This window comes from Emys orbicularis, chromosome 2 (genome assembly GCF_028017835.1).
Source record: "Emys orbicularis isolate rEmyOrb1 chromosome 2, rEmyOrb1.hap1, whole genome shotgun sequence".
Taxonomy (NCBI): Eukaryota; Metazoa; Chordata; order Testudines; family Emydidae; genus Emys; species Emys orbicularis.
Window position 1 is genome coordinate 166454531 of NC_088684.1, and position 27433 is coordinate 166481963.

Here is a 27433-nt window from a genome sequence, read left to right on the forward strand (position 1 = left end):
AGCTATTTATGTTTCTAATGATCAAATCACCCATTACTAATACCTGTTCTTCCTAATAACTAGAGTTCCCTCCCCTGGAAAGGAATCCTCAGTGCGAGAGGACACCACGACATCATCTGGAAGGAGGGTCTCAACTGTGGGATCATCTCCCTTAGCTCCAGCTGCATTGAGAACCATGAAAAATTTCAGCTGAAGTTAGTTACAGAAAGTTGTTTTTAAAAGTTAAATGCTTAAAGAAGAAGGTAATCACCTTGTGCAGAAGTGATGATTGTTCGAGATGCGTCCCCCTATGGCGCTCCACTGTAAGTGTGCTTGCATCCCTGTGCTGCTATTCGGAGAACTTTAGTAGCAGTGTCCATTGGGACTGCATGTGTGCAATCTCTCCTTGTGGTGCGCCACAAAGCTAGTGTGTGTGTGCGGGGGGCGCTAACCATCCTCAGTTCTTTCTCTACGCAGAGCCAATGACAAGAACTCCAAAGTAGAGGGGAGGAGGATGGGTTGTGGAGGGGTACCTCTCAAAGAATAATAGTTATTGCACAAGGTGAATAACTTCGAGTATTGTCTCCAAGGGTCCTCCACTGTAGGTGACTCCCGAGCAGTACCACTTCTGGAAGGTTGGGACTTCGGATCGGGTCTGTTACAGATGATAGCAATGTGGAGCAAAAGATGGAATCGGAGGCAGAGTCCCTAGTGATCACATAGCGTTCTGCAAAAATGTGGACTGACAGCCATATCGCCGCACTACAGATTTCTGAGATAGGGACATTCTTGAGGAAGGCGACAGATGAGGCGATAGATCTTGTGGAGTGTGTACAAATGGCATCTGGAGGGGTCACACTGAGTTTGGTAACAATGTCCGATGCAGTTCGAGACCCACTTGGAAAGTCTTTGGGTTGATATTGCTGAGCCCTTGGATTTTTCTGCAGTGGAGAGGAAAAGCCATGGGAACTTCCTGAAGGCCTTTGTCCTGTCCAGGTAGAAGGCATGGGCTCTCCCGACATCCAGGGTATGCAATATAGCCTCCCTGTTGTCTTGGCAAGCCTTGGAGAAGAAGATGGAGATGAATCAACTGATTCATGTGAAAGTGAGAGGTTACCTAGAGATGAATTTTGGGTGCAGTCCAAGTGTAACCTTGTCCGGAAAAAATGGTGCATAGGGAGGATGCATGATCAGAGCTGCTCTCTCTCTCTCCTATTCTCCTGGCCGAGGTAATAGTTAACAAGGCGGCCATTTTCATGGATAGGTACGCTAGTGAACAGGTGGCCATGGGTTCAAAGGGGGGCCTACTCAGTCCTTTCAGTACAAGGTTCAGGTCCCATGTGGGGGTAGGAAGTTGAGGTAAGAGGTTTACTGTGCCCTTGAGGAACCTTTTTGTAGTTTGGTGTGACAGCACTAAGTACCCCTCTACAGGTTGGTAAAATTCACTAATAACCGCTAGGTGGAGCTTGAGAGAGCTTAGAGCTAATCCAGACCGTTTTAAGGTTAAAGCATAGTCTAGGATATGTGAAAGAGTCACAGATTCTGGGGAGATGTGTTGGGACGTGCACCAAATCTGAAACCTAGACCATTTCTGCAGATAAGGTACATCCTTTGTTCTGTGAGAGAATAGCTGGGACAGAGATCAGCGCAAGCTTTGACAGGTAAGGGTACCAGGTCTGTCTTGGTCAAGTAGGAGCGATCAAAATTACACTAGCTCCATCCCTTTTTATTTTCAGCGGGACCTTCTACAGTAGGGGAAATGGAGGGAAGGCACAGAGAAGGTCCCCATGCTGGGGGGCAGCCTCACCTAGAGAGTTGTCCCATCTCCTCTCTAGAGCAGTAGCGTGGACACTTCTTGTTCAGGTGAGCAGTGAACAGATCGGCAGACTGTGTCCCCCATCATCTGAATAGGTTGTGAAGTACTGACGAGTGTATCTCCCACTTGCAGTTGTGAGATAAAAGTGGACAGCCTGAGTCACAAATTAAGTTTTGTGTACCTGGAAGGTACGCCGCTGCCAGTGTAACATTGTGGGAGATGGCACCAATTCCATAATCTCATCATTTCTGCTCATAGGGAGGGCAATCTGGCTCCCCCCTCTGACTGATGTAGTACACAGAAGCAATGCTGTCTGTCAGGATCGTTGTATGCGATCCTGTGATCAGCAGGAGGAAAGAGGCGCAGGCATTCCTGACTGTTCTCACCGAGGAGACAGATGTGGAGGAATATCTCCACAGGCAAGCATTTGCCTTATGTCACGAGTTTGTTTAGGTGCATGCCCCACCCTATGAGTGATGCGTCAGTGGTGAGGAGCAAATGACTAATGTTTGCGAGAAGGGGATCCCTTTACAAACATTGGCTGCGTCCTTTCACCAGTTTAAGGAGTTTTTTTAATCCCTGGTGGTAGCGACAGATTTGTCCAACCTATCCTTGGTCAGTCTATAAACCAAGCCAAACCACAGCTGGAGGTATCACATGTGAGCCTGGCATGAGGTAGCACTACCATGCCCACTGCCATATGTCCCAATCATTGGAGGTAAAGACTGGCTGGTAGTTGTGGGCTACTTTGAACAGTGTCTGAGTGTGACTAAGGATAGCAACCTGTTATGAGGTAAGAGGGCTTTGGCCTATAATGCATTGAGGTTGGCCCCAATGAATTCCAGACATTGCACTGGAGTGAGTGTTGACTTCTGGGTGTTTATCTGTAGACCCAGTTCTGTGAACAAATGTATCATAGCGTTGGCTACTTGGTGAGCCTCCCAGAGGCTCTGAGGAGAAAATCGTCCAGATATGGGTAAATCATTATCCCTTGAGAGAATCAATGAGTAGCCACCATTGAGAGAACCTTGGAAAATACCCTCAGGGCTGATGATAGCCTGAAGAGGAGCACTCCGCATTGGTATTGGTCATGTCCCAGAGTAAACCTGAGAAATAGTCTGTGAGCTGGTAGCATCGAGATGTGAAAATAGGCATCCTAGAGGTCCAGGGTGGAAAACCAGTCTCCCTGTTCCTGTGCTGGAATGAGCATTGATAAGGTAACCATCTAGAATTTTTAAGCCTTGACAAACTTGTTGAGAGCTCTGAGGTCTAGTATGGGTCTCCAACCTCATTTCCTTTTGGGTATTAGGAAATAACGAGAGTAGAACCCCTTGCCTCATAGATGTTGAGGTACTGGTTTTCTGACTCCCAGCTGGAGGAGGCGATCCACCTGGTCACATAGTGAAGTCTCATGAGGAAGATCCCTGAAGAGGTATCAGGAAGGATGCTGTGGAGGGAGTAGGGAGGTAAACTGAATTGAACACTGGGTTTGGACAATCTCTAGGACCCACTGGTCTGATGTTATGCGTTCCCAGATACTGCGGAACATTGCCAAATCAGTGGCCAAATGGATGTGGTACGATGGTTGCTTGTGTCAGTCAGAGGGAGTGGTCCAATGATGCCTTGACCTGCCCGTCAAAAGTGGTGTTTAGACGTAGAGGGCTGGGACAAAGATTGTGAGCAAGATGGTTTTCATTTAGGGAATTTCCCTTTCTTTGTGGCTTGTAGTGGTACTAAGGTTGGTACTGAGACCTGTGTGATCTATTCTGGGGTTGGGGGACTAAATCTTTGTCCTGGTGTATAAATACCCAGTGACCCAGAGGATAGCCCTGGAATCCTTCAGGGTGTGAAGAGAGGTGTCAGTCTTCTCGGCGAAGAACTTAGTTCCCTCAAAGGGAAGGTCCACAATCGCAGACTGCACCTTTTTCGGGAATCCCGACAAATGAAGCCATGATGTTGTAGTATCACCACAGCCGTGAAGATGGATCTAGCAGCCATGTCGAGGGCAGATTGAATCAATATCTTCGCTTTGAATGACTCACGATGTACTTCTGGCATCCTTTTCAATAAAGTCAGTCATTCAGCTTTGAGTAATTTTATATAATAGTATTTAGCCATGAGGGTCTAGTAGTTGGCAATACAAACTTGCAGAGTGGCTGAGGAGTAAGCTTTTCTGCTGAACAGATCAAGGCGCTTCCAATCCCTATTGTAGGAGAAACCCTTGATTGATATGGGCCGCAAGAGTTGACAGCTTCCACTATGATAGTGTTTGAGGGGCGAGTGGGAGAATAAAAATTCAGATTCTTTAGCAGGGACAAAGTATTTTTTATCTATCCGCTTGCAGGTCAGGGTCACTGATGCCGGGGTTTGCCACAAGGTCTTTGCCAGGTCTAAATGGCCTCATTAATCGGGAGGGTGATCTTTGAGGAGGTCGAAGAATGGAGGATATCAAGGAGTTGATGATAGGTATCCCTGACTTCCTCCACTGGAATCTGGAGTGTACCTGCCACCCTCTTTTCTAGTTCCTGAAAGAGACGAAAGTCGTCCCCCAAAGTTGGTGGAGAATGGCGGCTTCACCTGGAGGAAGACAATACGGTCCTCAAAGTCACTTCCTCCTTGGTACTGACTTCCTGATCCTCAGTCTCAAGGCGGCTCCAAAGCCCTGGATGGTGAGGCCAAGGGAGTGTGCCGCCCCACGGTGGCGCCCATGGGTGGACATACCAGGATGGTGGTGGTTGGGCTATCTGTGGGTATATCCTTGGGCTCTGTTGGTAGTGAGCACCATGTGGAGTTTGGGAGGAGTACGGCAACACTATCTCTTCAGGCTCGCTGCCTGAACCCTCGCTAAAGAGCGGAGGGGCATAGTATGGCAATAGGGATATTTCCTGTGCTTGGTAGTGGCTTGGTGCAGAGGTCTCGGTACTGACATTCTGAGGTCTCTTGAATAGCAGAATTCCGATCGTCCCAGCGTCGGTGGCGGTGCCAGAAGGACGGGAATCTTGTACGTACTGGTCACTCTTGTGCCGGTTGAGCCACCACAGGCAGGAATGATGCAGGCTCGTGTACCGTGAACGTCTTTTTAGAGGAGTGCTTACTCCAGTCCTTCGGTTCCGAACTCAGGGTCCATCCAGTCCATAGGCACGTCAGTGGTATTGGTTACTGTCGGTTTCTGTGAGTCATGGGTGCCGGACTGAGATGGCCTCAGTGCCGAAGATTCCAAGTGAGATTGTGATTGCTTGCAGCTATCTCAGGGCTCACTATGGGGGCTTCCCACTCTCTTCTGAGAAGATTTATGAGAGGGATCTGCAGCCTGCTTCTTCAACCCACAGGACTTAGACATAGAAGGCTGTGGGGAAAACTCACGTCTATCTGGCAACTGGGGTCGAAGAGCTGCCTCCATGAAGATAATCGTCTGGCAGAGCGTGATCTTGGGCGGAGCTGTGGGCAAAGACCACACTTCTGTTGTATGCAGCCTTCCCCGAAGCAGCAAATGCATTGAGTATTTATCCACAATCAGGATTGCCTTTTTACACTTCTTGAAGCCCGGGAACCAAGCATACTCCACTGGGGGAAAGGGTCGCCGATTGCAGGGGGGGGTGGGGGGGGGTAGAGGAGAGAAAAAGGTGGGAAGAAAAAAGTTGTTTTATCATTAAAAACAAAAAAGGGGGGGGGACTACAACTGTAACTCGGAGGCTAACTATAGGTAAACAGATTAAGATGATACTCTTAACGGACTGCTAATGGTTCAGTCTCTAGCCAAAGTGGTTCAGAAGAAACTGAGGACAGTTTGCCCACGCGTACTGGCTAGCCTCGTGGCACAACACAAGGAGACCACACATGTGCAGGCCCAATGGACCCTGCTACCGAAGTTCTCCGATCAATAGTGCAGGGATGCAAGAGATTACTTACTGTAACTGGAAGTTCTTTAAGATGTGTGATCTCTATCTGGATTCCAAACATGGGTGCACATGCACGCCATGTGCCGGAGCCAGAACTGTTCATAGTAATGTCTGTTGACCCGCACGTGCGTCGACTGTGTGGCGTGTCCAAGGCTTTAAGAGGCTGATTCCAAAGGTGGGAGAGTAGCAGTGAGAAGATGGGTACAAGGGCTCATGAGAAGAGAGAGTCTATAGGAGAGCATGACCAACTGCCACATCCATTGCAGTGGCGGGGCGATAGCCTAATGGGCAGAAAAGGTGTGGACGGAGGTCCAGGTGCCCGCCCTACAAATCTCATGCCACGGGAAATCTGCGAGGAAGGCCAACATAGCAGCATATGCCCACAGAGTGGGTCGAGACCCTCCGGGGGCTGTGGGGTGGGGAAGGTAGGAGAGCACATAGCCATCGGCAAATCACTGGGTGATCCATTTAGAGTGGGGCAGTCAATAGGCGGACCATGGGCCAAATCTGGACCAGCAGATGCTTCTGAATGGACCCCAGAAATTTAATTTATTTATTTATTTTAATTTCTTCTCTGGTGGACCTTGGCTATACCTTGACCAAGAAATTTGGACCTGGACAAAATATAATTGACTACCCCTATTTAGAGAGAGTCACTGTGAAGAGAGCGGCAGGTACGCTGAAGATAAAAGGCCCCTGCCTGCCAAACATCAAGTGTGGAGCGCATGTTCTCGAGGGGGACATGCAGTTTGGGGTAGAAGGGTGGGAGGTGCATGCACTAATTAAGGTGGAAGGACAAGACCACTTTGGGCAAAAATTTGGGATGGAGACATAGGGAGACCTTGTCCTCGTGGAAGACAGTGAAAGGTTATCTGCCATCATTGCAGTCAGTTAGCGAACGCTAAAATAAATAAAATAAAAAATAAATTAATGGAGATATCCCATCTCCTAGAACTGGAAGGGACCTTGAAAGGTCATCGAGTCCAGCCCCCTGCCTTCACTAGCAGGACCAAGTACTGATTTTGCCCCAGATCCCTAAGTGGCCCCCTCAAGGATTGAACTCACAACCCTGGGTTTAGCAGGCCAATGCTCAAACCACTGAGCTATCCCTCCCCCCTAAACGCTTGTCATGGATGTGATGGCCACCAAAAACCATCACCTTCATGGAAAGATGAGCAAGGTAGCAGGTGGCAAGTGGTTCAAAGGGTGGCTTGGTGAGGGCGGAAAGGGCGAGGTTAAGGTCCCAGGAAGGAGTAGGCTTCTGGACGGCAGGGAAAGCATTGAGGAAGCCACAAAGGTACCAGGAACTAGTAGTGTGGGTGAAAATGGAAAACCCATCCAGAGGTAGAAGAAAGGCACTAAGCACAGCCAGGTTGATGTGTATGGAGGAGTGGATGAGGCCTGAGCTTCGGCGAGAGATCAGATAGTCGAGGATGACGGGAATGGAGACAGAGTTCAGGTGGTGTCAGTGGCACTGCACCCAGATGGCAAAATGATGCCATTTGGCTCAATAACACGAGTGGACGGGCACCAGCTATAGGTAAGAATGTCGTGGACAGGGAGGAGCATGCAATATCTATGCACGAGCCCCATCCAAATACCAGGCTGCGAGCTGGAGAGGGCCCGGATTGGGGTGTCACAGCTGGGCGCTAGCTTGCATAAGATGATCCAGGAGACTGAGCAGAAGGCAAGCGGAGAGATGTAGTGGATCCGTGTACCAGTACCAGCGAGGCCAGGTGATGGCAATCAGGAGAAGAGTCACATCATCACACCACACTTTGTGCAGGACCTGGGGAAGCAGGGGAATGGGCGGGAATGTTTAGCGGATGCCGGTGGTCCAGGGCAAGAGGGGAGTGTCGCGTCGCCCCGGAAGCCCCAGCCTGTGGTTCTCCAGTGTGGCAAAAGAATTCCCAACATAGCGTGCCCCAGAGACGGAAGAGAATCCAGAGAGTGGGGTTGTGAAGTTCCCATTCGTGGTTGGCATGGAAGGAGCGACTGAGCATGTCCACCATGGAGTTGGTGGTGCCTGGAAGGTGAACGGCATGTAGTGTAAATTTGCGTTGGAGGCACCAGTTCCAAAGGAGGATGGCCTCTGCACAAAGAGAGGGGGATGGAGGACTACTTTGTTTATACAGATGACTGCCACCACGTTGTAGGACGGCAGCTGGACGTGGTAAGAGTGGAGAAAGGCTTGGCAGACAAGGCGGACGGCCCGCAGTTCCAAGACGTTGATGGTCATCCCCGGATGACCAGAGGCCTTGAGCTGTGTGGCCGTCCAGATGAGCTCCCCAGCCAATGAGGGAGGCGTCCGTCGTGAGGCTGCTGTAAGATGTGGGAGGCATGAAAGGAATGCCAGCCAGGACTGTGGATGGGTTGCGCCATCAGGTGAGAGAGGGGCAAGGACAAGCGGGGGTGAAAAGAACCAGCTTGCTGAGATGGTCTGACTGTGGGTTGTTAACAGAGCGGAGCCACAGCTGGAGGCAGCGCATATGGAGATGGGCATACGACAGAACCGAGGTGCATACTGTCATATGGCCCAGAAAGGAAAGGCACTGATGCATGTGCAGGCAGCGGCAGAGCTGCGCAATGAGTGTGAGAGCAGTACGAAGGAAGACAGATGATGCAACAAAGTCCAGACGACCTCCTATGAAGGTAAGAAGGCGGGTAGGGATGAGGACAGATTTGTCCTCATTGATGATGATTCCTAGGGCATTGAGGAGGGAACGTAGGGTTTGAATGGTAGTCAGAAGGCCGGTTCGGGACAGTGCTACAAGGAGCCAATCGTCCAGATAAGGAAACAACAATTGACTCAGTCACCACATGTATGCTGCCACGACAGCAAAGACCTTTGTGAACACGCAGGGGGCGGTAGCAATCCCAAAGGGGAGGACCCAGAACTGATAGTGGGAATGACCCACTGTGAATCGAAAGAACTTGCGACAAGCGGGGTAGATGTTGATATGGAAGTAGGCATCCTTCATATCGAGAGCCGCAAACCAGTTTCCACGGAGGAGGGAAGGGAGAATGAGGGGAAGGGTGACCATCCGGAAATGGAATCTGCGGATAAATTTGTTCAAGATTTCGAGGTCCAGAATAGGGCGTAGGCCACCCCCTTTCTTTGGTACGAGAAAATAGAAGCCCAGGCCCCGATAGCGGTGCAGGACGAGTTCTATGGTGCCTTTCCGCAGGAGGGTATCTGCTTCCTCTTTGAAAAGGTGGCACTGCGAGGGAGTGTCCAGGAACTGCTGGGGCGGGGTAGTGGGACAGAAAGGAGAAGTATTCGATAAGATAGCCTTGCTGGACAATGTCCAGCAGCCAACAGTTGGTGGTAATCTGGCCCCAGTTGCAAGCAAAGGGGGAGAGGCGACCCCTGAAAACCACTTGTGGTAAGAAGGGTGGAGGAAGGTTCGCAGGTCTTGAGTAAGGAGTCAAAAGGGTTGCTTAGGAGGATGATGCAGGAAGATAGACGTGGAAGTAGTAGCTGTGGCGGAGGAGTGTAGCCATTGTGAACATGGGCAATGGTGGGAAGAGTCAGGCAGGCGCTGGGGGTAAGGCTGCATGCGGCATGAGTCTGAAGGACGACCATTGTTGGTGGCAAGCTGTGGGGGGTGGGGAAAGTTTGGTAGAGGCCCAGGGACTGGAGAGGAGCAAGAGTCCTTGAAAGAATGCATTTAATCCATTTGATCACTGAACAGTTTATTGTTCTCGAAGGGAAGGTCCTCCAGAGTAGTCTGGACTGTGATGTTGCACCCCATAATGCTTTATAAAAATATGCTTATGGGTGTAAATATGACAAAACTGGAATATGTTTTACGCTAGATATGCCATGTAACATATCTTTGCAAAGGTTATGTTCTACTGAATGTATTCATCTTATTTGTATGCATGTATCATTTTTATATCTGAAGTTATGAGCGTTGGCTCTATGTTTGTATTTAAAGTGTTTGCTGTAGGAAGCACATAAGGCAGATTTGGTCAACATAGCGTGAAGGGGTTATTCAAGTAATTGGGAGTACTTAACTAACAATGGACTTTGAGAGATGCCAATCCACATCTGAGCTTTCCTGGGAATGTTCAAACTAACATGTAAACAATGGTGTCGGCCTGCAAAAAGCTGAATCATTCATAGACATGTGACTTGCCCAGGTGGCTAGAGACCCCATCTTGTGGCTGTGATGTTGCACAAGAGAAAGACTATATAAGACCCTGGAAGCCCCTCCATTTTGTCTTCAGATGGTTCAAAAGATAGCCTCTCCACCCCAAAGAGATGCCTGAAAGAAAGTGGAACAAAGGACAGTAACTAAGGGGGTGTGAGTGATTGCTGGACCCAGACTAGGAAGGAGTCTAGTCTGTTAAAGAAGCTTATTGGAACATCTCTGAGGGTGAGATTTACCTGCATTTAGTTTCCTACTGTATTAGGCTAAGACTTGCGAGTTTTATTTTATTTTGTTTGGTAATTTACTTTGTTCTGTCTGTTATTACTTGGAACCACTTAAATCCTACTTTTTATATTTAATAAAACCACTTTTTAATTATTAAATTAACCCAGAGCAAGTATTGTACTTGGTCCTGCTAGTGAAGGCAGGGGGCTGGACTCGATGACCTTTCGGGGTCCCTTCCAGTTCTATGAGATAGGTATATCTCCATATATTAATACCTGGGGGCACAAACAGCTGTGCATCTCCCTCTATCAGTGTTATAGAGGGCGAACAATTTATGAGTTAACCCTGTATAAGCTTTATACAGAGTAAAACGGATTTATTTGGGGTTTGGATCCCATTGGGAACTCGGTATCTGGGTGTTGGAGACGGGAGCACTTCTTAAGATGTTTTCAGTTAAGCCTGTAGCTTTGGGGGACATGGTTCAAACCTGGGTCTGTGTTTGTAGCAGGCTAGTATATCTGGCACAACCAGGCAGGGTACTGAAGTCCCAACCTGCCAGGGAAAATGGGCTTAGAGGTAGTCTCAAGCACATCAGGTGGCAGTCCCAAGGGGGTTTCTGTGATCCAGCCCGTCACATGGACCTCCTTCGGAAAGCGGCTGGACTAGAGCCAGGAATCTCAGCAGATGACGACCCCAGATGCCAAGGAGCAGGAGGCCGTGTCAGCGGCATAAACTGCAGCCTAGAAAGCCACTTTAGCTACCAGCCTGCCCTCGTCCACAAGAAGCTGGAAGTCCTGCTGTTTTTCCAGGGAAAGAAAAGCCTGAAAGTCTGCCAGCTTAGAGTATGAAAGGAAGTTGTACTTGGCCAGGATGGCCCGGTAGCTGGCAATATGAAATTGGAGGCTTAGCAGATGAGTAGACCTTGCGTCCCACAGGTCCAGTTTCTTAGCAGCCCGGTCGGGCGGCATGGAGCAGAAATGTTGTTGGCAGGCACACTCAGTCACAGCTTGCAACACCAGCAAGTTGGGGGGGGGGGGGGGGGGAGGAAAAAGTGGTATACGTTAGAGAAGGGCGATGATGCGGGTGAAGCAATAGGACGCAGTCATGGTAGAGATCCCAAGCGGCCCAGTAGAGCCAAGCATAGGGGTCATCAGGCATTGACAGGGCTCGCAGGTAGCAGAACCATGGATCAGCCAGTAGAGCATACATTGGATGATACGGTTGGTGCCGGGGATTTGGGCTGTACGACTAGGCCGGCGTGAAGGTAGTGTCTGGTTTAGAGGACCACTCAGAGTCTGAAGACCGGTCAGGTAAGGGTGGGGCTATCGGAGCCGGTGGCACCATTGGTGCAGTGAAGGACGCACGGTCCGAGAGAAGAAAGGGTGCGTCGGAGGAAAACTGTGGAGAAAGGTGGAGCGGAGCTGGAGCAGGAGCGTCTCATCCTCGGGAGACAGCAGACGAAAGACACCTATAGAGACGGGACATAGAGGTGCCCCAGCATATGGCAGCATGAACTCAGCTGTGGGCCTAAGAGGGGAGAGAGGGCCTGGTGTACGCAGAGCCGTAAGTCCCAATGGTCCTGGCAGTGGATCAGTCACCAAGGCCAGCAGTGGCACCGGTGGGGCATAGTGCTTGGACTTATGCTCCATGCGAGGCTTCTTTGGAGCAGGAGCATCTGGATCAATGCAAGATTTCTCACCCAACCTGGCACGGCTCAGTTAGGCAACACTGCGCTTATAGGTAGTCCCCATCAGGGAGCTGCCTTTATGCCCATGAGCATGCTTCTTGTGCACAGTGTGGGCTTTGGCCGGATGGGCCGGTGCCACCAATGCCGGACGGGAAAGGCCCAGGGAAGTGCTGACTGCCGGTACCGGGCGTCGCCGACAGATCCATGGTCGCCAGATCCAATTGTGCACATGGGCGCACAGCCTCCTCCATAAGCAATTTGCAGAGGTGAAATTCTCTGTCTTCCCAGGTATGTGGCGGGAACAAGCGACAGATTAGCAGCAGGCAGCGATGTGATTCTCACCAAGACAATAGATTCAGTGCTGGTGCTAGTCACTCACAGAGAAGGAGCATGGGCAGGAAGCACAGTATTTAAAACCAGCTTACTGGGGCACAGTCCCTGAGCCGGGGAAAGATCCCTGGAGGGAAGAAGTCCAACAGAAACCTAAGAACTAAGGGGGAAAACTATATACAACGAAAAAAGAGTAGTTCTCTTAGCGAGCTAAGAGTACCAAGGAACAGTGGTTCCAACTCTGGCCATTCAGAGGTAAGAAGGAACTAAAGTGGTGTCGACCTGCACAGCCTCTTAAAGCCGTGCAGGTCAACGGACACTACTATGGACAGTTACGGCTGTGGCGCATGGTGCTCATGCGTACCCATATTTGGAATCCACATAGGGACCAGCACTCGAACAAGCCACACCAACAGTGCAGCACCCACAGGGACACTACTTGAAGAAAATAAGGTTTGGCAAGGAAGTACTTTCTTAACCTTCATTGGGAGTGCTATTACAATGATATTCTAATATGTGATTTTAGAATCTAAGATATAATAGTCAAGTATTTTAGTGAGATTCAAGTTGTCTAATGTTTTTAAACAAAGTCAAAAAATGACTACATATCAAAAAGCGACCATGCAAATCTCTTCAGCGTATGTATTTTCCCCTCTAGCTAACCTAATACCTCCCACCATTAATACTCCAGTTGGCACAGTCCCTTCAAATCATCAGTTAAAAAAAAAAAATCTGATTTCTGATAAAACAAAAGGTGTTTCTTTTTAAAAAAAGAAACAGTGGAGCAGAAAGTCTTTATGTTTAAGGTTTCAGACTGGTAGCCGTGTTAGCCTGTATCAGCAAAAACAACGAGGAGTCCTTGTGGCATTTAATTGTCTCGTTAGACTGACCTCACACTTGGTAAGGCAACTCCCATCCTTTCATGTATTTATACCTGCTCCTGTATTTTCCACTCCATGCATCTGATGAAGTGGGTTATAGCCCACGAAAGCTTATGCCCAAATAAATTTGTTAGTCTCTAAGGTGCCACAAGGACTCCTCGTTGTTTTTATGTTTAAGGGTTCGTCTGCAATGGAGACACTGACTATACATGAGCAAATAAACTACCTAACATGAAGTGCTGTCAAAGCACAGCAAAACAGAATGGGAAAGATATTTCATTTTCTTTTTATAGTAGCCATACGTGTTACATGTAACCATAGGGGGTATAAAACTTTCAAATAAGTATAATATTCATATTGGCTACTTTTTCAGTGTGATAGAAGTCTTATTCTACTAAACTGAAACTTTCTGATAAGGTTAAGGTTGCTCTTAGCTCTTACAAGCCAATTAGGACATCTTATTTTAAAGTTATAGTAGAATCTTGTTACACAACTATAAAGGAGCTGGCTTGATAGTCTTACGTCAGAGTCTTGTGATTCTATATTATATGAAGGATGAGTGTGTGTGGACAGCCCTCCTAGCCCCTGGTCCTCTCATGGATCAGTAAGTAGTTCAAAGACAGTAAACAAAGGGTAGGAATAAATGGTCATTTTTGTACTGGGACCTGTGCTGTTCAACACATTCATAAGTGATCTGGAAAAGGGGGTATACAGCAAGATGGCAAAGTCTGCACACAATACAAAATTACTCAATATATTTAAGTCCAAAGCAGACTGTGAAGAATTACAAAGCAATCTCACAAAACTGGGTGACTGGGTAACAAAATGGCAGATGAAATTCAATGTTGATAAGTGCAAAGTAATGCACATTGCAAAATAATCCCAACTACACATTAAAATGATGGGTTCTAATTAGCTCCTACCACTCAAAGAGACCTTGGAGTCAATGGGGATAATTCTCTAGAAATGTCTACTCAATGTGCAGCAATAATCAAAAAAGCTAATGTTAGGAGTCATTAGTAAAGATAGATAAGACATAAAATATCATGATGCCACTATATAATCATGATCATATACCAAATGAGGAGATCAAAAGACGTACAGAGGTGATCGATGTAGTGCAGGCGATGTACAACACAAAGTGGAGATGGGCGGGCCATGTAGTCCACAGGCAAGACAATAGGTGGACAACCTGCATCAGTGACTGGATCCCCAGAGACCACAAGCAACTGCTGGGCAGACCGAAATCGCGCTGGGCGGATCGCATGACAAAACTCTTTGGCCAGAAATGGAAAGAATGCTCACAACGAAACAGAATGGTGTAGCATCAACTTGCGTTCATGGAGGGATGGATGAGGACAAGCCAGATTATATAAATCCAAGGCATGCCAACATTTTAAATATTGTGCACAGCTCTGGTCACCCCATCTCAAAAAAGATATATTAGTATTGGAAAAGGTACAGAGAAAGGCAACAAAAAGGATTAGGGGTATGGAGCAGCGTACATACGAGGAGACATTTAAAAGATTGGAAAAGTTCATCTTAGAGAAGAGATGATTAAGGGTGGGGGATATGACAGAGGTCTATAAAATCATGAATGGTATGGAGAAAGTGAATAGGGAAGTGTTATGTGAAGGGGTAACAAAAATCAGGGATCACACAATGACGTTAACAGACAGCAGGTTGAAACTAATGCAAGGAAGTACTTCTTCACACAATGAACAATCAACCTGTGGAACTTGTTGCGAGGTAATGTTGTGAAGGCCAAAAGTGAAACTGGGTTCAAAAAATAATTAGGTAAGTTCATAGAGGAGAGGTCCATCAATGGCTATTAGCCATGATGGTCAGAAATGCAAACCCATGCTCTGGGTGTCCCTAAACCTCCAACTGCCAGAAGGACTGGACAACAGGGGTTAGATCACTCAATAATTGCCCTGTTCTGTTCATTCCCTTGAAGCATCTGGCACTGGTCACTGTTGGAAGCCGGGATACTGGGCTAGATGCTCCATCGGTCTGACACAGCATTTCCTCTAATTTTTACCACACATGTACAGACTGAATTTTGTTATATGCATCAATATGGAAGTGATGTGACACACATCACCTTCATATTGGTGCACATAACAAAATGCATGGGGGGGGGGAGGGCGCCGAGGGGTTTGGAGTGTGGGAGGGGGGCTCAGGGCTGGGGCAGAAGGTTGGAGTGCAGGGATGTGAGGGCTCCGGCTGGGGGTCCAGGTTCTGGGGTGGGGTCAGGGATGAGCGGCTCAGGGCTGGGGCAGAGGGCTGGGGTGCAGGGGATGAGGGCTCCAGCTGGGGGTGCAGGAGAGTGCCCCGGGGTTACATCAGGGAGAAAGGACTCCTCCTAGCTCTCTCTTCCCACAGCGGCACCTGGGCCACGGCAGCTCCAGGGCTGGGGGCACAGGATAAGCTTCCCGGCCACGGCAGGCCCGGGGCTAAGTTGGGGCTGGGAAAGGAGCGCCCCGGGCACAGCCGGTCCAGGCTGGGGCTCAGTTCGAGCCACCCCTTCCCCGGCCGCAGCAGGTTGGGGGCCGAGCTAGGTCCTGGCCGGGGGAATGGCGCCTCTCCCCCAGCCACGGCAGGTCCCAGCCAGGTGGGTTCCCTGAGTGCCTGTGCAGTGCGAAATAGGCTACTGTGTAGCCGTGCAGCTTACAGGAAACTTAGGTCTGACAGTATGGATATTCTTATGTTCTTAACCACCTCTGGCAAATCCTTAGAACAACACTGCCAGAAAACTAAAGCAAACAGTTTCTAGTCCAATTTTATTAGGGCCTCTTCAGAAAACCCATTGCCCTTCAAAAGTTTAACTGTTTCCACAGCTGGTCTCCAATCTACAAAACACAAGACTGGTTAAAGTTAACGGAATTTAATCTTATTCTCTTCCAGGTAGAGACCCATAGCATTTCCCTGTCTCTAAATATTTTAGAGTTAAGACATAAATTTACATGCCTTAGAGTAAAGGACAAAAGTAGTAATACTGATGTTTATTGATTAGTGGCATCAATTATGCAGTTTGTACCTTCATGTACTCCTTGATAAATCGAGCTGCCTTCACACCAGTTTCCACATTAAAACTTATGTCAACTTTCACTTCTGTCTCCTGGTCAGTAAGTTTTATTATTGGTACCTGCAAATATTTATAGAAGAGAGACATTTTATACATCCCAAACAGTAGGCTGAAGCTTTTCTACATTTGATTAGTCAGACATTTCCTTAATTTAAGGCATTCAGACACAACTGGCCTATAGTGACACTATATTACTGAACATCAGGTGGATGTCTTCAAGAGGCTGATTTAGGGTATGTCTGCATTGCAATTACAGGCATGAATGCAGCACTTGTAAAAATTACCAAGATACTGCTTGAGCTAGCTAGCTCAAGCAGTAACAGTGAAGCCCTGGCAGCACAGGCTGTACAACTCCACCTGGTTCCCTGGGTACCTAGTGCTAACTCAAGATGTGGCAGCTTCAATGCTATTGTGATTCAAACTAGCTATATTATGCCTACATCTTCTAGTCCCACCTCTGACTGCAGTGCAGACACACCCATAGAGAACTATTATCTTTAATTTAAGTGGACAATTACGTCTTGAAGTGACTGGATTAGAAGACCAACTAAATCCAGACCAACACAAAACATTCCTATACTAAAATGGATATTTTTTTTGCATGTGTTCATTTTCAATTAGAGGTTTATCATTTTCCAGTTTTCAATTATAACCTAATTAATCCACACTAGTAGTAGAAGGAAGTGATTAAGGAAGGGCTCATACAGATTAGAATGGCTTCTAGACTAATAAATGCCAAGCAGTGGAGGAGCTTTAGCACCTCTAACCACCAAAAAGAGTCCTAACAGTTTCCAAAGTGTTTCAAAGTACTAAGATAATATGCCACAACCTCAGTGGACTACACTAGCTCTGCCATCAGTACAGTAGTAACACCTTTCTGGGCACTTGCTTTTGACATTGCCAACTCATTCATTTTCAAAGGGGATTTAGGAGTTCATATTTTATCCCCTGGAGAATTAATCTATACTTCTGTACAGCATCTCCCTAAAGTCAGTCCAATCATGCAATTACATAATTTCCATCAGAAAGTCTTTTTGCACGCATGACACCTGTTTCATCAGGGTTGTAAGAAAGGTTTGAGACACATGCCTTGTAAACGAGTGGTTGCTAGAAATTATCATGCACTGAAATGCTAAACCATCACTATGGAACACCTGTCTATTCCATAGGTATTAGGAAGCCTTCTGAAAAATAAGTTGTTGATTTCAGTGTTTTCACCTGGAATTACAAGATTGCTAAGTGTCCTTGCTTAAGGCCTCTCTACAGTCCTGCATAAATAGCAAAGACACAACAACCACTGCTTCTAAAACTGAGTGGCCTCAAATCTGCTACACAAAATCTAAACAAATATTATTACATGTTTAGGTGTTTTCCAGTAAGTATAGATCTCCTGAAAGGCACTAGATACACAAGCCCTGTAGACCAGGGGTGGGCAAACTACGGCCTGTGGACCACGTCCGGCCCATCAGAACCAGGGAGCGGAGTCGGGGGGCTTTCCGCATGGCTCCCGGAAGCAGCAGCATGTCCCCCCACCGGCTCCTATGCGTAGGGGCAGCCAGGGGGCTCCACACGCTGCCCCCCGCCCTAAGCGCCACCCCCGCAGCTCCCATTGGCCGGGAACCGCGGCCAATGGGAGCTGCAGAGGCAGCATCTGTGGACAGGGCAGCATGCAGAGCCACCTGTCCGTGCCTCCACGTAGGAGCTGGAGGGGGACATGCCGCTGCTTCCAGGAGCTGCTTGAAGTAAGCGTCGCCCAGAGCCTGCACCCCTGAGCTTCCCCCCCTTGCACCCCAACTCCCTGCCCTGATCCCCCTCCCACCCTCCAAACCCCTTGGTCCCAGCCCGGAGCACCCTCCTACACCCCAAACCCCTCATGCCCAGCCCGAGCCCTCACCCCCCTCCCCCGCACCCCAACCCTCAATTTTGTGAGCATTCATGGGCCGCCATACACTTTCTATACCCAGATGTGGCCCTCGGGCCACAGTTTGCCCACCCCTGTTGTAGACCATACCACTATCCACAAACAGGGAACATTTGAGAGGCAACAAGTTACGTTTCTCAAATCAGTTCAAGAAATCACATCCCATGCCAGAACAAGTGTACCAAAGATTCAATCTTTAGCTTAAGTCACACTTGTGAAAGCTTTCAAAACTTAGGCAAGCTGCCCACAATGAAGAACTAGTGTTTAGAGTTGTTTACAGAGACAAAAGGTTGGACCGGTAAGAGATGATATCTCACATTCTATGTCTCTCTGGTTTGCAAGAGACAGCTATACTAAAACCAAACTACACTGGAAAAGAACTGAGCCTATGGGTTATCCATATCCAGGGTACTCTCTGAGTTGCTTACCACACTAAGTGCTGCACAACCAATGTAGTAGTGCTAAAAAGGTTTAATCAGCACCTAGAACCATTATCACATTTCTCTTTGTCTAGTTTCCCCTCTGCCCACAAAGTCAAGATTGTACAGTCTATAGGATCAAGGTTCTCTGAATTCTAGAAGACTTTGCAGATTAGTTAGCCAAGTAGTTCTGACCAGAGACAAGGTGGTTGCTGAAGTAAAAGAGCATTATGCAATCAGCAGGCAAGATTCCATTTTCAGAGACAGGGAGTTTAACAAAGTGCAACATGATAGCAACTCAAACTGCAAACAGTGATTGAGGAAGTCCTTTAACAACTTTCAGCACTGTAAATAAAATTCGTAAGAAGCTACATCTCTGGATCAGTGATTATGAACACCATTATTAGCTGGATTCTGTCAAACCACATACCCTACAAAAGTGTTATCCAGAAAACAGGAAAACATGGGATAAAAGAACACAGCAAGTCAACATGCACGAAGCACCAAAATAGCTACATGTGCCATCTTTAACAAGTTTTTTCTTTACATTGTATTTATGTCACCTTATTATCAAAGCAGTTTATTTTTCCAAATAGGAATTTTGTTTCTCATTACTTACCGTAGCTTTGTCAAGTACTTTAATGGAATATGGCTCAGCCACATTGTGTTTCCTTAGTGCTTGTTCCAGCAGTTGTAGAGGTGGGCGTTCCCATTTCCCAAAAACAACTAAATCAATATCACTATAGACAGGAAACAAAATATAACAATAAAGTCCACTGAAATGAGAGAGTAATATTCCCCTGTAGATAAATGGTAACACTAATCTTCTGCACAATACTTTGAAAGAGCTCCCAAAAATCTCAAATCTTTAAGTATGGTAGTTCTGCCATACTTTCTAGCATACTGTAACTTAAGCCGATATAGGAATGGTCAATTAAGTCTATAAAAATAATTAAGTCAATTTCTCCAATGTTTTCCTACCGAAGCCTAGTTCAAATCAAGAAACAATACGGTTCTATAAAAATGATATGGTTCATTACTGCTGCAGACTGAGGTTTAATTATGCTGTTGATCAAGCAAGCAGTTTACAGAATCGTGGAGTCCAAAATGTTTTCAAGAACTAATGTGATTTTATAAAAAAAATAAATATATGAATACAATAGGCTTTAAACAAACACTAGAAGCAGCAGCTTTGGAAGTATGCAGGAGCCTGCAATATTGTAAATAAAGATACACGTACACTGTGCAAGTGACTCACAGTGAAACTAACTAGACAATTTTAAACACTGAGTTGACTGAATTGCAAAAGATAAATGGCATAATTTGTAAACACTAAATTTCAGTTCTAAAAAGATTTATATGTTGGTAAGAGGTAGGGAAATTAATTTTCAGTGGTTGTCTGTTTAATGATTAATGTTCAATGATTACCTCAGTTATTATATGGCTTAGATAGTAAATATTAGCTATCCCACCAAAGTATGAAATATTTCACAATACTGCTCAATTTGTATGGGTAAGTGACATGAATCATCTCAAAAGATAACAAGTGTTATCCCAAAGTGCATCTAGAAGAAGCTATTTAAATCAAGAGTCAGCAATCAGTGGAGGGTATGGATGGTGGCACAAAGATTATTAAAATATTTATGTACTTCCAAAAGTTCATAGTATGTTCAGTGGCTCTTTCCCTGCTTAGGTGAGACATTAGATACAAACTTTCAGTAATATTACATTTTCACATTCTGGTTTGCAAATATTTTAAAATAAACCAATTCTCTTCTAGAGGTTTATCACCACTTTCATAAGACAGACCAAAAAGGTTATGTACCAAAGTAACTTGCTACTTACCTAGTTGGAAGGTAAAGCCCTGTACTAAAGCTGCCAAATATCTGAACCTGAAAGGAAAAGTTAAATACTAAAACATATCCTGCAATTATTAATATTAAAGCAAAATGTAGCCAAACAAGTCTTACTATTAATAGGTCGAGAAAAACATGAGTTTACTTAAACTATTCCTTAAGACTCCATCTGACTAATGTAAACAAATGTTATCCCACCTCAGCTCAAATTCTGTCAAGTTTAGATTAATACATCATAAAGGAAGAGGTGGTGTGAAGTTAGCCTCACTCTGCCCCCCCAACCCCTCAAGTGTTGAGAGAAGTTTGGAGTTTAATACAGTAAGTCTAAAAATGTTATTTTTGATATTATCTTTAGACTTAAAAGTAAGGAGACTTAACAGGAAAGGGTGGTCACTTCTCTTCAGGGAAACCATGCCTAGCACCATAAGCAGCAGAACAAAGACTAGTGCAAGCAAGGCCATGCCTACTGTAGGAGTATACTACACCAGCAAAGCTTTCCTAGTGTGCTTACAGCTATACTGGCAAAGCTGCACTTTGTATCACTACAGTAAAGCCACCCATTACAGGGAAAGTAAGCTATACTTGTAAAAGTATGGCTTTGCCAGTATTATTGTAAAAACAGTAGAGACTACTGCTATAACAGCTACATCAGACAGAGGTCACTTCTTCACACCCCTGAGGAACACCATGCCAGTAGAAGTCTGTAGTGTAGACCTGGCCTAAGTCATTTATCGCATTAACTCTCAACCCCACTTGGAGATGTTTACGCTAATGAAGAACAATCCCTTCCTCTTAGAAAAGCATAATTGGACAGTCAGAGGAAAACCGTTCTCAGGGATAGCTTTACTTTTTAAATCAGTGATGCTAGAATCTGAAGACAGTAGCAATGAATTTTAAAGACAAGAGAAGAAGCCAGTCTTGGAATAGATATTAAAAATACATTGAGCAAAGTAAATACATTAATTCTATAGCCAGTGAACTGTAGAAAGACTTCAAACATCCACATTATAGCTCCATATTTATTGGTTGAAATATGGAAACCACCCCATTAGAATCTCGAGCGAGGCAAGACTAGATTAGGTGGACCACCGATTTGATATGGCAATTCCTGTGGTTGAACTAATCAACTGGATAGGTTACTGGTTATTCTTGGTAAATGGGGTTACTTCAATATACTTTAAGTGAAACCAATGAAGAACATAGTATCCAAGACCTAATTTTCACCAGGATTTCTTTTGAAACTACTCTAAGGATCATATTTCTTCTGTGTAAAGCTAATTCAGGATGCTGCAGACATGCTGAAAACACAACCAATTTAAACAGACATTAAAAACAAGTCCTTGTCCAATAAGTCATTGTGTCCAAGTTTTATGCATACACGAGTATTAAGTAGGAAACACAATACATGAATGCTAACAGTTTAATAGAAACAACATAAATCACCTATAATGCAAGGCTGACTTATCAAATTTGGTTGTTGTATGCAATGTAGTTGTAGCTGTGTCAGGATATTAGAGACACAAGGTGTGTGGGGTAATGTCTCACTCACCAACAGAAGTTGGTCCAATCAAATTCAAAAGAGTCAACAGCGGTTAAATTTTCTCCATATGTTTACAGAGATAATTAACTTAGACAACAGTAGATGTGTAATACCATTTCTGAGACAAACTTCTCTCACACGTATGCCACTTAACTTTCCCTGCATTCCCTATTACACTAACGTATTTTATATAAATATGTCTCTCTGCTTCATGTTTGGTCATTTCAGCGGACCATCACAGCTGCAAATAAATCTGATTAAAGCCTGCTTACTAGAAGAGTCACCAATAGTATGCAAAAGTAACAGCAAAAGGAACCACAAAAAGTAAGAACAGTCTTCCAGAAAGGGCTTGTAAAAATTTTACTATTTAAGCTATTGAAAACCAAAGGAAAGGGACCTAGAATTTTGTCCAAAATATGGCCTCAAGCAATTGAGCATCTCACCTTGCTGTTACTAATTTCCTTCTTTAGGCCTCTTGGTGGAGGTTATACATTGTGATTTAGTTCCTCTGACCCACTTTTCCCTCAATAATCCTTAAGCATATTTTGGTCATACTTTTGTATCACGTTTTTCCCACAGGATATTGATATCCTATTGATTCCATAATGTAGGAAGATCTGTATGGATCTTCAAGGCATAGTGTTTTAAAAGTATCTGCCTGCCTATCAGTGCTTGGTTTTACATGTTTCTTTTATAGTTTACAATACCAATCCCGCAAAAATTAAAAAGTTCTAAAAAACAAATGTCCAACATTTAGCTAGTGTTGCTAAAGCAAGTCTACACTCTAATATCAGGAATTAAGTTCATATGCCAGTAATCAACTTAATCATAAGCTATTACTCAAGAAATGATATATACAAGAATTTCTAATTTGGCTGTAATTTTGCTTTAGTCAGTTTTGGCTATTGTTGAAGATTTAGAGAGCAAGATAACTACTAGGCTTCAGCAACCTGAAGCCTAGATTTGAAATTCTTGTATTAAGCTTCTACTCCTTTGATGGTTTCAATTAAGAGTAGCTTGTTGTAAGAGCCAGCAATGGTTATTATATTATAATGCAAGAGTTGTGACAAGTTCATTTTTAAAAAGTTAAATGGAGAGAGAACTCTCCAAAGGTTGCATTAGGAAGACAAAATGGAACTTAAATGAACTCTGTTCTACAGTGTACTAGTAAATTTGCTTTGAAACTTGAGATGTACTCACATCAGCTGTAGGCCAAAGATCTTTGATGACTGTCTCTATTCTTTTCACCACTTCTCTTCTCATAGTTGCTTCTTCAGGACGAGGGGACATGAAGTCATAAAAGTCAATTATTTCTTCATGGAGCCTACAGGTGGGGGTGGGGAATAAAATAGTAGCATCAGCAATGACCGTGGTGATGGAACTTCTCTATCCAATACAAACAAACAAAATGGTTTCTACCCTAACACCATATACATGTATGCATATATGTTGCCTTTCAACCAAACATTTTTAGAAATTAAGTTTTATGATATTACTCTACAAAAAAGATTCCTTGTTTCAAAAATAGTTTATCTAAGTTGATGTATATTTTATCATCTTAATTATGTGTGCTAACAGTCTAGAGACAAGGTTTTGGTACTTTATAGATTATATAGCAGAGGTGGCCAACCTGAGCATGAGAAGGAGCCAGAATTTACCTATTCATAGATTCTAGGACTGGAAGGGACCTCGAGAGGTCATCGAGTCCAGTCCCCTGCCCACATGGCAGGACCAAATACGGTCTAGACCATCCCTGATAGACATTTATCTAACCTACTCTTAAATATCTCCAGAGATGGAGATTCCACAACCTCCCTAGGCAATTTATTCCAGTGTTTAACCACTCTGACAGTTAGGAACTTTTTCCTAATGTCCAACCTAGACCTCCCTTGCTGCAGTTTAAGCCCATTGCTTCTTGTTCTATCCTTAGAGACTAAGGTGAACAAGTTTTCTCCCTCCTCCTTATGACACCCTTTTAGATACCTGAAAACTGCTATCATGTCCCCTCTCAGTCTTCTCTTTTCCAAACTAAACAAACCCAATTCTTTCAGCCTTCCTTCATAGGTCATGTTCTCAAGACCTTTAATCATTCTTGTTGCTCTTCTCTGGACCCTTTCCAATTTCTCCACATCTTTCTTGAAATGCGGTGCCCAGAACTGGACACAATACTCCAGCTGAGGCCTAACCAGAGCAGAGTAGAGCGGAAGAATGACTTCTCGTGTCTTGCTCACAACACACCTGTTAATACATCCCAGAATCATGTTTGCTTTTTTTGCAACAGCATCACACTGTTGACTCATATTTAGCTTGTGGTCCACTATAACCCCTAGATCCCTTTCTGCCGTACTCCTTCCTAGACAGTCTCTTCCCATTCTGTATGTGTGAAACTGATTTTTTCTTCCTAAGTGGAGCACTTTGCATTTGTCTTTGTTAAACTTCATCCTGTTTACCTCAGACCATTTCTCCAATTTGTCCAGATCATTTTGAATTATGACCCTGTCCGCCAAAGCAGTTGCAATCCCTCCCAGTTTGGTATCATCCGCAAACTTAATAAGCGTACTTTCTATGCCAATATCTAAGTCGTTAATGAAGTTATTGAACAGAGCCGGTCCCAAAACAGACCCCTGCGGAACCCCACTCGTTATGCCTTTCCAGCAGGATTGGGAACCATTAATAACAACTCTCTGAGTACGGTTATCCAGCCAGTTATGCACCCACCTTATAGTAGCCCCATCTAAATTGTATTTGCCTAGTTTATCGATAAGAATATCATGCAAGACCGTATCAAATGCCTTACTAAAGTCTAGGTATACCACATCCACAGCTTCTCCCTTATCCTTATCCTATTGAAGAAAGCTATCAGATTGGTTTGACATGATTTGTTCTTTACAAATCCATGCTGGCTGTTCCCTATCACCTTACCACCTTCCAAGTGTTTGCAGATGATTTCCTTAATTACTTGCTCCATTATCTTCCCTGGCACAGAAGTTAAACTAACTGGTCTGTAGTTTCCTGGGTTGTTTTTATTTCCCTTTTTATAGATGGGCACTATATTTGCCCTTTTCCAGTCTTCTGGAATCTCTCCCGTCTCCCATGATTTTCCAAAGATAATAGCTAGAGGCTCAGATACCTCCTCTATTAGCTCCTTGAGTATTCTAGGATGTACATTGCCAAAGAGCCACAGTAATGTCAGCAGCCCCCCCCCCCTCCCCGGCCCTGCTTCCAGTGCCTCCCGCCCACCGGCAGCCCATCTCTCCCCGCACCTCCTGATCAGCTGTTTTGTGGCGTGCATGAGGCTCTGGGGCGGGGGGGGGGGGGGGAGGAGGAGCAAGGACAGGGCAGGCTCAGGGGAGTAGGCAGGAAGGGGTGGAGTAGGGGCAGGGCCTGTAGCAGAGCCAGGGGTTGAGCAGTGAACACCCCCTGGCCCATTGGAAAGTTAGCAACTGTAGGTCCAGCCCCGGAGTCAGTGTCTATACAAGGAGCCACGTATTAACTTCTGAAGATCCGCATGTGGCTCCGGAGCCACAGGTTGGCCACCCCTGTTATATAGCCTCCATACATTCAGAATAGAAATATGTACAAGTTTAACTGAAGCAAGTTCCAACAAATACTTTTGTTGGTAGACATTCCGATTTCTATCCCCCTTAGCTCACTAATTTAAGCCTGATCAACTTTGGCTAGTTATTTCCAAAGTAAAGAAGCTATTTCAAAATAATGAGGGGGAAATGGCAAGATGCATAAAATCCTGAGTATTACACAATGGGGTTCTTAAACGGTGAGCTCCACAGAGTTTACGCTAGTTTTAGTCTTATAGAGATTCTAATTTGTGCATAAAAAAATATAAATTTCTTGTAAATTCTGCTTTTCTGAAGGCATCTAGCAGGATTCTTACCAGGGTGGATAAGAATCAAAGATTTAAAAAAAAAAAAATCGGATTTTTTGATCAAATGCTTTTGGGGGGGGGGGGGGGAACTATCTAAAGATAGTTTTAATTAAGTTATATTTGAGCTATAATGTATCTCACCATGGAATAGGGATTATAAATTCTAAATCTATAGTACGAGAAAATATATTAATTTAATGTTTAAAATAAGTTTTGTAAATGAGTGCCAATAGTTCGTGGATTAGGGACCCAATTTTATGGGTTCCAGGGGATTCTGTATAGATTATTTAAGTTAATCTTTCTATCTACCCAATGGGACTCAGTGCTCAGTCTAGAAGATACCATCAGAGGTGCTTAGTTTTGCACTTTTCAAACTGTGGATTTGTGTCTCCAGAGATAACATGCTTGTTAACAGCAAAAATGTTCATAAATAAATAAATAAATGGAGGTGAGAAATAACAGACCTCAACCCTATTGTCCCTCTGTAAATTTGTGTACACACAGTCAATCCCTTACCTCTCTCTAAAACTGAAAAGTTTCAGAAAGTTCAGTGAATAGAAGATTGTTGGAGGCGGAACAGATCTGGACAAAGAGAAGAAGTCTGGACATAAATGTGAGAAGGGAGGAATAGGCAGTAGAAACAAAAATGAAACTGTTTGAGCACCATATTCCAGAAGTCTTGAGGTCTTGATTTGAGATCTACCATACTATTCTCTCACTAGAAGGGAAAACCTAGAATGGCAGCAGGCCACATGAGAGACCCAGTTTGGGAATATTTTAATGAAGTTCCTCTACCTGTGGGTAAGACAGGCATGCGTGCAAAATGCAGAGTGCAACAAAAAAATGCAAGGCCTGGTTGCCCAAATGAAACAACATAATGAGAAGTGTTCCTTCTCAGGAGGAAGTTGCGTTGAAGATGATGAAAGGAACATGTCTGAACATGCAGGATCTTCAGATTGGTAAACTTTTTTATTTCACACTTTTCGTAAGGACTGCCTGTCTTCCTTCTGCACTATTCTTGAATTCTCATGTTTGAGCAAAAATATAGTTGTTACTGAATGGTACTATCATTTTAGATGCAGTTGTGATAAAAAATAAATAGCTGAAATAGGCGGACCTTCCTTTTACAATTTCACCTTAAAGTAGTACGGAGTGTCAGTGAATGCGATGAGTAATACTAAATGAGCAGTATGGTAATAATTAAAGAACTGCATTGACTTATTTTGTTTAGGAGAATCCATCCTCAACATACAGGATTCTGAAGACTATCCACCTTCAAGATCACCATCATTTTCTATAGTTTCAGAGTATCTGCCAATTATAGTGTTTCAGTCACATCATGTATGTCACATAGCCACAGTATATCACCTGCAGCAAAAAGAAAAAATCTCCATCATCCAGAAACAACCATAGGTAAGTTTGTGATAAGAACCAGCAGATTACAAAAAGAGGTAATTGATGAAAAAACTGCCCCGTTTGTTTATGCAACAAACTCTCCTTTTCGTATGACTGAGAACCCACACTTCTTCAACATGGTTCTGTCATTAAGACCAGGATACAGTCCACCCAAGAGAGCAGATGTTGCAAGCAAATTGCTGGATAAAGTGTATGAAAGAGAAATTGAGCAGTGTGCAAAAGGTCGAGAGGGTAAAATTGTTAACCTGAGTCTTGATGGGTGGAGCAATGTTCACAATGATCCTGTTGAATGTGCTTGTGTGACAACAGAAGGACAACAGAAGAACAGAATTGTTT

At 44.9% G+C, this 27433-nt stretch overlaps 1 protein-coding gene across 3 annotated transcripts in view; it reads right to left on the bottom strand.

Moving 5' to 3' along the window:
- The window catches only part of TENT4A (terminal nucleotidyltransferase 4A), a 101980-nt gene that overhangs the window by 57870 nt on the left and 16677 nt on the right, over window positions 1–27433 (bottom strand). For all 3 annotated transcript variants that reach the window (XM_065397930.1, XM_065397929.1, XM_065397928.1), the window contains 4 exons: window positions 22999–23122; window positions 20248–20294; window positions 19022–19142; window positions 16015–16122 (listed from right to left, as the gene is read on the bottom strand). In XM_065397930.1, coding sequence (XP_065254002.1) covers window positions 16015–16122; window positions 19022–19142; window positions 20248–20294; window positions 22999–23122 — 400 coding nt within the window. The remainder of the gene's footprint in view (window positions 1–16014; window positions 16123–19021; window positions 19143–20247; window positions 20295–22998; window positions 23123–27433) is intronic.